General features: G+C 41.3%; 1 protein-coding gene across 8 annotated transcripts in view; it reads left to right on the forward strand.

Annotated features, from left to right (window-relative positions):
- NCOR2 (nuclear receptor corepressor 2) overlaps positions 1–12,450 on the forward strand; it is a 3,277,114-nt gene that overhangs the window by 2,670,023 nt on the left and 594,641 nt on the right. For all 8 annotated transcript variants that reach the window (XM_044068530.1, XM_044068534.1, XM_044068533.1 and 5 more), the window contains one exon: positions 6,550–6,664. In XM_044068530.1, coding sequence (XP_043924465.1) covers positions 6,550–6,664 — 115 coding nt within the window. The remainder of the gene's footprint in view (positions 1–6,549; positions 6,665–12,450) is intronic.

The following is a 12,450-nucleotide window of genomic DNA, read 5'->3' on the forward strand; positions in this document are numbered from 1 at the left end:
CTATCAGTTTATGCCTTTCCTCCTCTGCCTCTGCTCTCCAAGGTACTACTAAAGATCAAACAGGACAAGCCAAGGACAATTTTAATTGCACCAGACTGGCCTCACCAACACTGGTGCCCACTCTTGTGCAGCGTGTCACGCTTGGCTCCATGGCACCTGCCTCAGACTCCTTCCCTGTTGTCTCAGCAGGAGAACCAGATTCTGCACCCTCAGCTGCAAACCCTGAACCTAGCAGCCTGGCTAATTACCTAATCTCTGTTTTGCCACCCCTCAGTAAATCAGTGATGGATATCATTTTAAAGGATAGGAGGCCTAGTACTAGAAAATCTTATGCTGCAAAATGGAAAAGATTCTGTGCTTGGAACCAATCTCAAGGAATGAACGCAGCAGTGCCCAGTTTACCTCAGATTCTACAATACTTAACTGAGATGCTTCGTAAGGGCTTGTCTTTTTCCTCCATCAGAATTCATGCCTCAGCCATTTCAGCTCATTATAGCACAGACCCTCCCCTCTTCTCTCACCCACTGCTCAAGCAGTTCCTCAGAGGGGCCAAAAATCTAAGGCCACCCAAGAGAGAGCTCCAACTCCAGCCTGGGATCTTAACTTTGTCTTGGAGAAACTCACTCTTCCTCCATTCAAGCCAACTGCTACTGCATATTTAAAATTTATTTCCTGGAAAACAGCTTTCCTTTTGGCAATCACTTCTGTAAGAAGGGTATCTGAATTACAGGCCCTTATGGCAGTGGAACCTTTCAGCATCTTTCATGTGGACAGGGTGTCCCTCAGAACCAATCCCTCCTTCATGCCTAAGGTGGTATCCAGTGTGGCTCTTAATCAGTCCATTCATTTGCCTACCTTTTTTCCTAACCCACAGAACAAAGGGGAACGGATACTGCACTCTTTAGATGTGCACAGACAGCTTAGATTCTACTTGGACAGGACTAAACCTCAAAGGAAATCTGAACAACTGCTAGTGGCATTTGCTGCAGGGACAGAGGGGAAAGCTGTTTCAAAACAAACCATTTCAAAATGGATAGGCCACTGCATTCATTTTTGCTATAAGCACCATGGAAAACCTCTCCCACAGGGCATCAGACCCCATTCAACCAGGGCTGCATCCACCTCTACAGCCTTTCTCAGAGGAGTCCCTACTAGGGACATCTTAGAAGCTGCTACCTGGAGTTCTGTACATACTTTCAGCAAGCATTACCATTTGCCAATTTTCTCTAAATCCAGGCCTGGTTTTGCCACTGCAGTCTTGCAGGGCTTTATAGCTGGTCCTAATTCTATTTAAAATTCCTCCTCCCAACCTTAGCTTTGGGAATCTACCCAAATGTAATGACTGCAATAGTGAAGAACATAGTACAGTTGTGTACATTTACCATAAATTTAGATGTTCGAGTGTATTCACTGTTGCAGTCCTGGTTACTCTCCCTCCAGCCCCCTTTTCTTTTTTTGGCTATACCTCTACTCTCACTTACTATGCTCTAAAATCTTTTTGGTGTATTTGCTTTTCTGTTGGAGGTATATCCTTGTATTTATAGATTTAATTGCTACCCATTAGGGGGGCGCCTGACATCTGGGGCAAGAAAAACTGATGTAATGGCGTCAGCGGGATGTTTTATACCCCTGAAGACCTGACGTCATGGAAGAAGGGACAGCAACCGACGCAGGACCCAAGACTTTGTTAATCAGGCCGACTGAGGGCTACTGCAAAGCAGATAACCCAAATGTGATGACTGCAACAGTGAATACACTCGAACATCTACATTTATGGTAAGTGTACACAACTGTACTTTACGAATACTGCAACATAGCAGAGAAGGACATCTGTGGTTATGGTAAGGTCTTACACAACTATTCTTTATGTTGAAATATCCAGAAGGTGGGCTTTTCTTAAAAAGGCACCAAGGGGGCGCAGCAGTTGTTTTGGCCATTGTGGGAGATCATGGAATGAAAGGTGTAGGCCACTTTTGGTGAAGCAAGTTGGACTGTCAGTCATCTCATCCCAAGCTGATATATAGTGGGCCCCATATAGAAAGACACCAGTTACGAGTTACTTAGTCAGATGTCAAAATGCAAGACTTGGTGCTGTCAAATTAACACCATGTGTCTCCGAGTCCCAGAAATGTTAATAGTAAAGTTATTTTCCAGACCACGAGGACATTTGCAGTGTTATTTTTGATAATATTTTTTTTTAATTTACAATGGTCTCTGTCACAGTTTGTGGATTTAAACACTCAATGCTGTGTATCTCAAAAATCTGAAAATCTAACTGTGCTTCAAAAAAAGAAATTTAAAAATTCTCTGTTATGCCTTTAAAGTGTTCACTCTGCCAGTGTGTGAATGGCTACGACTCTGCATCCCTGCTGCTTCTGTATACTAGCTCTGAGATTGCTGTACCCTCCTAAAAAATGTAAAATACGGAGAGATTTCAGATTTCCAGAATTTGTATATATTCCCATAATGTACTTAATTTCCCCCACCTGCGAGGATCACAGTTAATGTTTTTGGGCTTTTTCTTGTCTTGGAAATTAACTTTCACACTTATTCACTTATTTTTGACCTATTGTATTGGGGAATTTAAAGGAAGGTTCCTTAGTTTCGTTGTAGTACACTTGCTATGGCATTGACTGTGTACATCTCCAATGTCTGATTGTAGAAAAATAATAAAATAATTATGAACACAGTAAAAGTATTTTGAGTTTGTGTCACACAATTACACAGTAAGCCAATTATTCCAACTTACTTAATACAAATATAGTAGTTCTGCAGAGCCAGGCTGCTTAAACTGAGCAAATAAGAGGGCCACTTACATTTATCCCCAGACAGTCCCCACCATCACCTAGCAGTTATAGACACTTTGTTTGTATACACCTCATATGAGTGTGATAAAAAAACAGTACATCTTAACCTCTTTGCACAAGAATAAGGAGCAAAGCCAAAACATGAGGGACAAAGGCCCAGAATAAGAGAGAGGTTTATTTTATTTACTTAGAAAGTTGGTAAAGTAACAATTTTTCATTTAGCATGTGTTTTCTAAAGGATATAATGTCTGAAACTCTAATGTACGTCATTATTTAGTGACTGCTTTCATCAGTGATTTTCCATAAACCACGTGTTTTATGTCACAGGCCAAAAATATGTGCGGAATCAGGGGAATTCTGTGTAATTAGGGCAGTTGAAAGCTATGTAATTTCAACTTTTTTTTACAGTTGTTACCCACAAGTATTCCAGCTAATTTACACAAATGCACATTAGTCCTTCAAGGCCAGATGATTAACTGAGCAAATGACCAGATGAAAAGTTACTTTCATTCACAACTATCACCAACAAGCAGTTATAACCACTGCATCTGATTGTAATAAAAAAGTAATACATCCCAGCCTCTTAGGTCAAGTATCAGGGATGAAGCCAGAAAAGAAAGAGAGGCAAAGCCCCAAACTCAAGTACATATTTGACATATTGCTATTATTTACTTAGTATGTACTAGAATAACAATTTTGTATTGATGTGCATTTTCTGAAGGCTGTGAAGTCTGAAAAGTCAAATGCCTGTCATCATTTAGTGACTGCAGTGCTCTATGAGTTGCCAGAAAAACACTCACTGGTGCAGTGGTGCAGCAATTAATATAGTCACTACACAGCAAGAGGGTCTCTGGTTCGATTCTCGGCTGTAGTGCCTTCTGTGCAGAGTCTGCATGTCCTCCCTATGCTTGGTTTCCTCCCACATTCCCAAGACATGCATCTGGAGCTTTTCTATCTGGGCCTCCACTGAAAATAGGCTCTGTCCTAGTTGGAGTTTCCCGATCAAGAAATGTTAAACAAATAAATAAATAGATGTGGTACTGAGCAAAAGTATGAGGCAGTCAGTGACATTCTGTGAAATCAAGAAGAATTTCAACTTCACACAGTCACTAGATAATAAATATTCCAATGTACTTCACAAAGCCAGAGCAAACATCAAGAGGAAGGATTACTTTATCCACAGCCAACACCCTTATTTAGTGACTGCAGTCCTCAATTATTTCCCAGAAAACCATACATTGTTATGAGGGACAGACTAGAAACAGTCAAAGGAGAATGACTATTTCACTGTAGTTCATACAAATGCACACTAGTCATATGAAGCCAAACTTAAAAGTGAACAAATTAGAAGAGGGTGGCTTAAAGATTAGTCAGTTTGAGTGAGGACCCCCAAGCTAGACCCTTTTGTGTCTGTATCAGCCTTAAAAGAGAGTCCCACTACTGAGAGTCCTGCTGTCCATCAGCCTTGTGAGAGGTCCAGCTCAGTGGTTAGGCATGTAGTCGTATCCTCCACTCTAAGTTATGTAGTCTACACGTTAAATTTGTAGAGGGAACTTTGTCATCAAATCTTTTTACATAGCTGAGGAGTTACCAGAAGGGCCACTAAAATTAAAAATGAAGGCTAATACTGCCATGTCCTCCAGTTTAATGCTCAGTATGGTTCACGCCATTTATAACATGACAGCAGGTTCAACACGGACTGTGACTGTGGCTTATTGACTTCACAGAAAACATTATGGGGACATTTTTAGACTCCCCCTTTATAGGACTATGCCTATTTTGGTGTTGGGGTCAGTCGGCATCTTATAATTATGGGATGAGCAGGGCAGTTCCCTGACAGCTAGTTCCAGCCTTCTCATAGGTTACATTAAAACAGATGCAACACCTCCACTGTCAGATGTGGTTTTGGTGAAGGCCTCAGCAATGTCTGCATGAGGTAGCTGGAAGAAATCAGAGTTCCTTTAGCCCTTGGTCTTTGAACAGTAACAGCAAGACAAGCTCCCCTGCACACTCCAATATGCTGACTCCCATGCCCTTGACGCGTGCACACACACACACACACACACACACACACACACACACACACACACACACACACACACACACACACAGCCTCTTCTCTCTCTCTGATGTCACTGTATCTCAGGGGAAAGAGAAATCTCCCAAGATGCCACAGTCATAATCCTGAGTTGCAAATCAATGGAATTGCACACTAGTGATTGCACATTTCACTGTTGACCAAAAGCGTGGAAACCCTACTAACAGTTTAAATGAAAAGACTGATATGGCTAAAAATTGAAAAAAAGTTATAATATGTTGATCTTCCTCCCACTGCACTGTCTCTTTGTTCTGTCAGCGTGATATTTTGTTGCCACTCTTTCCTTCTCTTTCTTTCATTCTTTTCACTTAGAATCGTGGTTTATGTTATTTCTATAATGGGGTTATGTCAGAATCACATTTATTGGCCAAGTATGCACACATTCAAGGAATTTGACTCCGGTTCAGTGACTCTCCAAGTATGAATTACATAAACGACATACATAAATCTATTAAGAACAAGACAAATGACATGCATGCAACTATTAAGAACAAGACAAAAAATATACATATACATACAAGGTGCAAAGTGCAACCCAGTGCAAGAAATACTGAAATAAACTGTGAAAGCAACAAGTATTAACAATATGTAAACAGTACTGCAGAATCCTTGGAGGCTTGGGAAAAATACTATCCCAACCTAATAAGCTGAGTTAACCATTTATGAACTTGATGGCCTGTGAAAAAAAAACTTCTTACATCTGCTTGTTTTGGTGCATGCCTGGCTGATGGTAATAGTTCAAAAAGTTGGTGGACAGGATGTGAAAGGTCAGTAATGATTTTCCCTGTCCTTTTCATGACTCTAGAATAGTACATATAATAAACAGACTTTTGGGCCATTTATTTTCATGACTCTAGAATAGTACATATAATAAACAGACTTTTGAGCCATTTATTTTCATGACTCTAGAATAGTACATATAATAAACTGACTTTTGGGCCATTTATTTGTCCTACTGATACTGAACACATAAGTTGCTTTTGCAAAAAAGTAAACATTTTTTTAGCTGCAGAATCGCCTCTACACACACTATTAGTCAGAGATGTTGGCTTCCTTCCTTTCATGTTTGAGCTATCCTCTAATTGGTTGCTAGCAACTCTAACCTGAGAGTTGGTTTATCTCTGTGCGGCAGTTTTCATCCAGCAGAGATTTATTTTGTTACATCTCTAGTAGTAGGATTGAAAGAAAATTGCTACAAACATCGTATCCATTTGGTTTTCTTGGTCCAGAACTCAGAAATACAGTGAGCAGTAAGGTGTACAAGCCAGTCTGACATGTTCCTATAGAAAGAAATGCCAAGAGTTTGTAGTAGGCAGGGTGTACGCTAGATAATTGGTAAATGTGGCAGACGTGGTACACAAGGGTAAAACAACTGAGCCTTGCTTTATTTGTATTTGGCAAGTCAGGGACCGCTGTCTGCCCAGAAATTACTTGATGGGATGAGGAAAAGATGTGGGCCTGTAAAATGCAAGATATTCCATTTTAAATATAACATGGAACTTTAGCAGTCTGTCACTAAGGTCTGCTTTCCTGACTGGTTTATGTAATTCATTAACAACTAATTTTTTTTTACCTTGGATAAGTTTTTGGCATTTTGAATGAGTGATGTAATTGACTTTTGTCTTTTTTCTGCTTCTTATTCAGGATTATTTCTCCTCGTCCCAGTCTCCTTAACACTACTCAGGATGGAACAGTGAACATTGTGCAGAAGCCGCTTGACCTGAAACAAATGAAACAACGAGCTGCTTGTATCCCACCTGTAAGTGTCTTTGTGACCCCTTTAAGAGGTTAGCAGCGTCAGGAAATGTTGGGCAGAAGAGTTAGTGTTGGCTTTGGACTGTACTGAGTTGCTAGACTGTGATGCTTAAACTTTTTGCTACTTGTATTTTCTGTATGGTCTGTTCTAGTTTCCAGCATCTGAGGTTCCATCACGTGGCATTGTCTACAGCCGGTATCATTGCTTTCTTAGTGCCAAAGGCATGATGGTTTGGAGTAAACAAGTCTAGGCTTGCTTCTGTTTTGTAACAGCAGGCCTGCTGGGATCTTTTAGCCATCTCATTAGCTGATAGCGGATGTTACTAGTAGGATGTGATTGTGGTGTATTATTTATGTAAGTTGATTACTAATTAATTGCAGTCCTGCTACAGGAGAAATGGAAAATCTGTGTTTTAGGGGAAGTACTAGTGTGTTGTTGTCATTTTATTTAGTTTTATCTAGGCAGCTGTGATGAGCAGTGACATTAACTCCCCATGCATATGCCAATATAAGAATATGTTCTAGTTCCTTGTTATTGTTGTCAGTATTCATAGCGATGTGTGACACCTGCTTGTTTTGTCACCTCCTACTTCCTCTCTCCACGACTACACACATATGCACGCACAAACATGTACAAAGTCTTGCTATGGGGATCCCTCGCTCTGTCTCTCACTTTTTTTTTGCTACTTTGCTACATTAACTTTCCAGCAGTACTATGATAGCCAAGTCCCATATTTGTTCTACTTGGCTACTTAAGTCGTAGGAAAACCTTTCCTGCTAACCATGTGGTACTTTATTTTTTATTTCGTTTTTTGCCACTTTTTAGAATATACATGCTTAGTCAGTGTTACAAGAATGGAAGTAGAGAAGGATAGTGTTCATAGGTCCTCCTTGTATTCTGTGCACTGCACACATTTCTGAGGAACAGTTTTGTCTAATTTTCTGTTGCATCATTTTCCAGTGTCTGACCTTAGTCTTTAACTGTTAGTCAGACTGCCTCTGACATATCAATTTGTGTTGCACTAATATTGCATTTTGTTTTATTGTATCTTAATATTTGGGTATATGTTACATTTTTGTTTTTATGTGCTGTTTTGATAACACTGTTCTCCATTTTCATTTTTTGTGATTTGCTCATGTTTATATTATCTTTGTTAGCTGTTTTATTACAGTACTCTTATATGCATGCTGTATTTTTGCTATTTACTTATGCTTATAGTAAGTGCACCATTTACTTAACATCTGAACTGCTTTTGTTGTACTGCTGTTACTCTTTTGTTTGGCTTTGACTTGAGCAGTGGATAAAGGTCTTACTTCTGGATCATTCCATTATGCTGGTTAAAAATAAGTACACAAGTAAATAAAATGCTTCTCTTGAAACACTTTGTTCTTTTCTGTCCTAAATCTGTGTTACCATTATTTATCTTGGGTTGTGACTGTATATGGCTGCATTCGGATACATTTCCTTACCCACTTAAATAAGGTAATAAGTTATGTTGTACTTGAAACTTTGACCTGAGACAGACATCCATAATGCTTATTTGGAGAGTATGCATTTTGCCTTTACACTGAATGGTACATGTGGGTGAAGTTTTAGAGAGCAAGCATGGGGGTGCATAAAGCTGTAAAGAATGTGCTTAGTGTTATTTTATTGGAGATTGCTTAGTTAGTATACATGATACTAGGGAATGTCTCATCAATTAATTAGCATTTATGTGCTTGAAAAATAATGGCTGAAAACCATAGATTGTAATTTTATATACAAGGCTTGTGGGAGATGGGATTCTCTGGTTAGAATTGTTCCCAGTGGTCAATGCATTTTGAGTGCAGTGCTACTCGTGGCTAGTGGCAACAGAGGATATTGCTTGCCACTGAGGACACTCATTGGAAGTGGCTTCTATTGACTTGGCGTATTGATTCCTAATTTGGGGTCATAAACATGATACTAGAACAGTGTTGCCAGTATCACAGCTTCACAATTCACTGTAATTAACTGTTTTCCCTGGGTGTGATCCTGGTTCCACATGAGATAGTTTGTATGACAGCTTCACAGCTCATTGTAGTATCTGTGTTCCTTGGGTTTAATGCTGTTGTTCCACATGAGACTGTTGTATCGCTACATAACAGCTCATTGTAGTATCTGTGTTCCATGGGTTTGATGCTGTTGTTCCACATGAGATTGTTTCACAACTTCACAGCTCATTGCAATAACTGCATTCCATGGGTTTGATGCTGCTGTTCCACACGAGACTGTTGTATCGCTACTTCACAGCTCATTGTAGTAGCTGCTTTCCCTGGGTTTGATGCTGCTGTTACACTTTTTAGTATCACAGCTTTACTGCTCATTGTGGTAACTGATCTTTTCTTGTTGCGGTTGCTATAATGGTCTATTCTTGTCTACATGTATATTCTCTGGAATTGTAGATTCATGGATAAACAGCAAGACAACTTTCCTCTGTCTGTTGCTGGTTAGTCTCTGCCCCGAGGTGCAGTGACCTCAGAGTGAAAATAATAAAGTAAGGAGGGTTTGGGGGCAAAGCTTCACACAAAGAGGTGCAGATAGGCTCTCCTCCCTTAAAAAAATACTTTTTCTATTTGGTCTTGTGGAACATTTACTTGATTACTCAACAGCCAGAACATGTTGTGATGAGTTGAGAGCTAGGAGCAGGTTTTTGCAAGACAGTTGTGCTGTGAGGGATGTAGTTTAAGGCGTCATAGTGGATCCATGTTCCATGCATTTTCCTAAGTATCTCCCTGTTTTCAGGAAAGGCTTTGATAAGCCTTTATTTTATTGTCATAGTTCCCCATGCATGCATCTAGCTTATGTTTTGAGGGAGGGAGTTGTATGGCTGTTGTTACCTCATAGCAACACTGTTCGTTGTCACGTAGACATTTTCTTAGCTGTGTGGGAACTCATTTTTTCCTGTGATACGGATTTTTATCTTATGTTTCAGAGCAGTAGGTTTATTGTAGCACCTCTTCCATGGTGTGTCCTCCAATGTAGTTAGAATGACAGTAAATATAAAGTAAAGCTAAGCAACGCTAACAGATGATGAGAAGAAAACATTTCCATTAATGGTTGGTGGTGTGGTTTAGGAACAAGGTATTAATGACCTAACTCCTTTCGATGTGTGTTTACTTCCAACAAACTGCTCTCATTTTGCGGATGTTTTTTAGCTAGTAACTTTCAGCCCCAGTTCTTAGTTCAATCCCAAAAAAAGGTTGCATCTTGTGTGTTCTGCACAGTTAACAAGAAATAAGGTAAATAACCAGAGGCTGACAATGTATTAAAGACTCGATGTCCTTCAAGGATGCATCTGCAGTCATAACAAATGGGTTGTCCTGTCGTCAGGCAGCCCTTCGGTCGGCCGGATTCCAAAGTCTGGGTCCGGCTTCGGCTGATGTCGCACTTCACCCGACGTCATTTCTGCTGGTCTTCGGGTATAAAGGCATCAGCCGACACCATTTTCCTCAGTCTTTCTTGCCGCGCGGCACCTGAAGCAGAAGCTGTTCGCAAGTGCCGGTTGGTCAGATCCAGAGATTACTACTACCGAATACTACTTCGAAGACTTCTAAAAAGCTAAGTACCTCGTTGGGGACTCTCTCTTGCCTCAGCCGATGTCAGAAAAAGTCAATAACTGTTTAACTTGTGGGAAATAAATACCTCATAAAGATTTCCACTCTTACTGCCTGCCTTGCTTAGGCCCAGACCACGACGTAGCAGCCTGTTCGGCCTGTGCTTCCTTCAACCGACGAACGCTTAGGCGTCGGTCGGAGTTTGCTGAACAGTTTTTCGGCTCAGATTTTGCGTACATTATGCCGTCGGATCCTCCGACTACCCAAATTGTTAAAAAACGCAAAGAAAAGACCGACACTCGCGGTCCGCGGTTTCGCCGAAACCACGGTTAAGCAAGTCATGAGTGTCTCGGTTTCAGCCGAAACCGAAAACCGGTCAATCTTCAGCGAATCCATGACTACTACTGAGGCTCCTGCTACCTTAGTTGAATCGGCCTCAGAAGTTTTGCCTACTACTGTGGTTCCTAGTGATTTATCAGACACCATTCCTTTGGATGTCTCTACCCCAGCACGTGGTGCTGCTAGGCCTCCTGCAGCCATGTCTATTAAGGCCTTTGCCAGGGCTAAAGCAGCCAAAACTGTTAAATCAGTGCCTGTTAAGCCCCCCTCACACAGGCCCACTTCTAGTTCACAAATGCTTACTCTGGCTGAGGATTTAATATCCTTAATTAGGGGATCCCAATCCCACCCAGACAGGGCCTCTCAGCCCCCAGAAAAGAGACCTAGAGCAGAGCCCCCCCGAGCCAGTGTCCTCTGATGATTCTTCGGATGACTCAGACATTACAGACCAGCCAGAGGCTCCTTTTTCTACTTATGAAGATGTGTCGAACATAGATATTGCTAACATCCTGGAGTACTTGGCAGAGCTTCTACATACAGGCCTGTCCTATTCCTCCATCAAGATACATGCATCAGCTATTTCAGCAGAATACAGCTTCGATCCACCTGTCTTTTCTCATCCTCTACTCAGGCAATTCCTCAGAGGGATCAAGAATGTAAAACCTCCTAGGAAACCACCATTACCAGCATGGGACTTGAACTTTGTGCTAGAAAAACTGACACTCCCTCCATTTGAACCAGCAGCAACAGCAGATCTTCAACACCTATCATGGAAAACTGCTTTCCTACTGGCAATTACTTCAGCAAGGAGGGTTTCGGAACTACAGGCCTTAATGGCAGTACAACCCTTCCTAATCTTCCATCAAGATAGGGTGTCCATGAGAACTAATCCTACATTTATGCCTAAGGTGGTATCCAGAGTGTCTTTAAACCAGGCAATCCACCTACCTACCTTCTTTCCCAATCCACAGAACAGGGGGGAAAGACTGCTGCATACCTTGGATGTACATAGACAGTTACGCAACTACCTGGACAGAACCAAAGCTCACAGAAAGACTGACCAGCTTTTAGTAGCCTATGCAACAGGAAGGGAAGGAAAAGCAATTTCCAAACAGACAATCTCCAAATGGATAGGAAATTGCATAAGATTCTGTTACTCCTACCACGGAAAACCAATTCCACAGAACATAAGACCTCATTCTACAAGGGCTACAGCCACTACCACAGCTTTCTTACGAGGAGTGGCAACCAAGGACATTATTGAGGCGGCTACTTGGACCTCCGTGCATACATTTGCCAAGCATTATAATTTACCTCTGTACTCTAGATCCCGAGCAGGGTTTGCCACTGCTGTACTGCAAGGGATCCTAACTACACCATAATTCTTCTTCCTCCTCCCCTAGTTTGGCTATGGTATTCTACCCATTTGTTATGACTGCAGATGCATCCTTGAAGGACATAGTACAGTTTTGTACCTACCATAAATGTAGATGTCCGAACAGGATAGCATCTGCAGTCAGGATTACCCACCCTCCTTCCCTCTGTGGTACTCCTAGGTATTTACCCTCCTAATAGCTAGCTGGGGAGTCTCTTATGGTGTATTTGTTTGTATATATGTACATACATTGTTATTTTTTGTGTTTGCCTTCTACTTTTTTGGAAACATTGGCATTTATCCAAAATATAGCCTACCAAGAGGGCAACTGGCATCTGGGGCAAGAAACACTGAGGAAAATGGCGTCGGCTGATGCCTTTATACCCGAAGACCAGCAGAGATGACGTCGGGTGAAGTGCGACATCAGCGGCCGGACCCAGACTTTGGAATCCGGCCGACCGAAGGGCTGCCTGACGACAGGACAACCCATTTGTTATGAC

This window comes from Protopterus annectens, chromosome 4.part0 (assembly GCF_019279795.1).
Source record: "Protopterus annectens isolate FY-2018-M chromosome 4.part0, PAN1.0, whole genome shotgun sequence".
Lineage (NCBI taxonomy): Eukaryota > Metazoa > Chordata > Ceratodontiformes > Protopteridae > Protopterus > Protopterus annectens.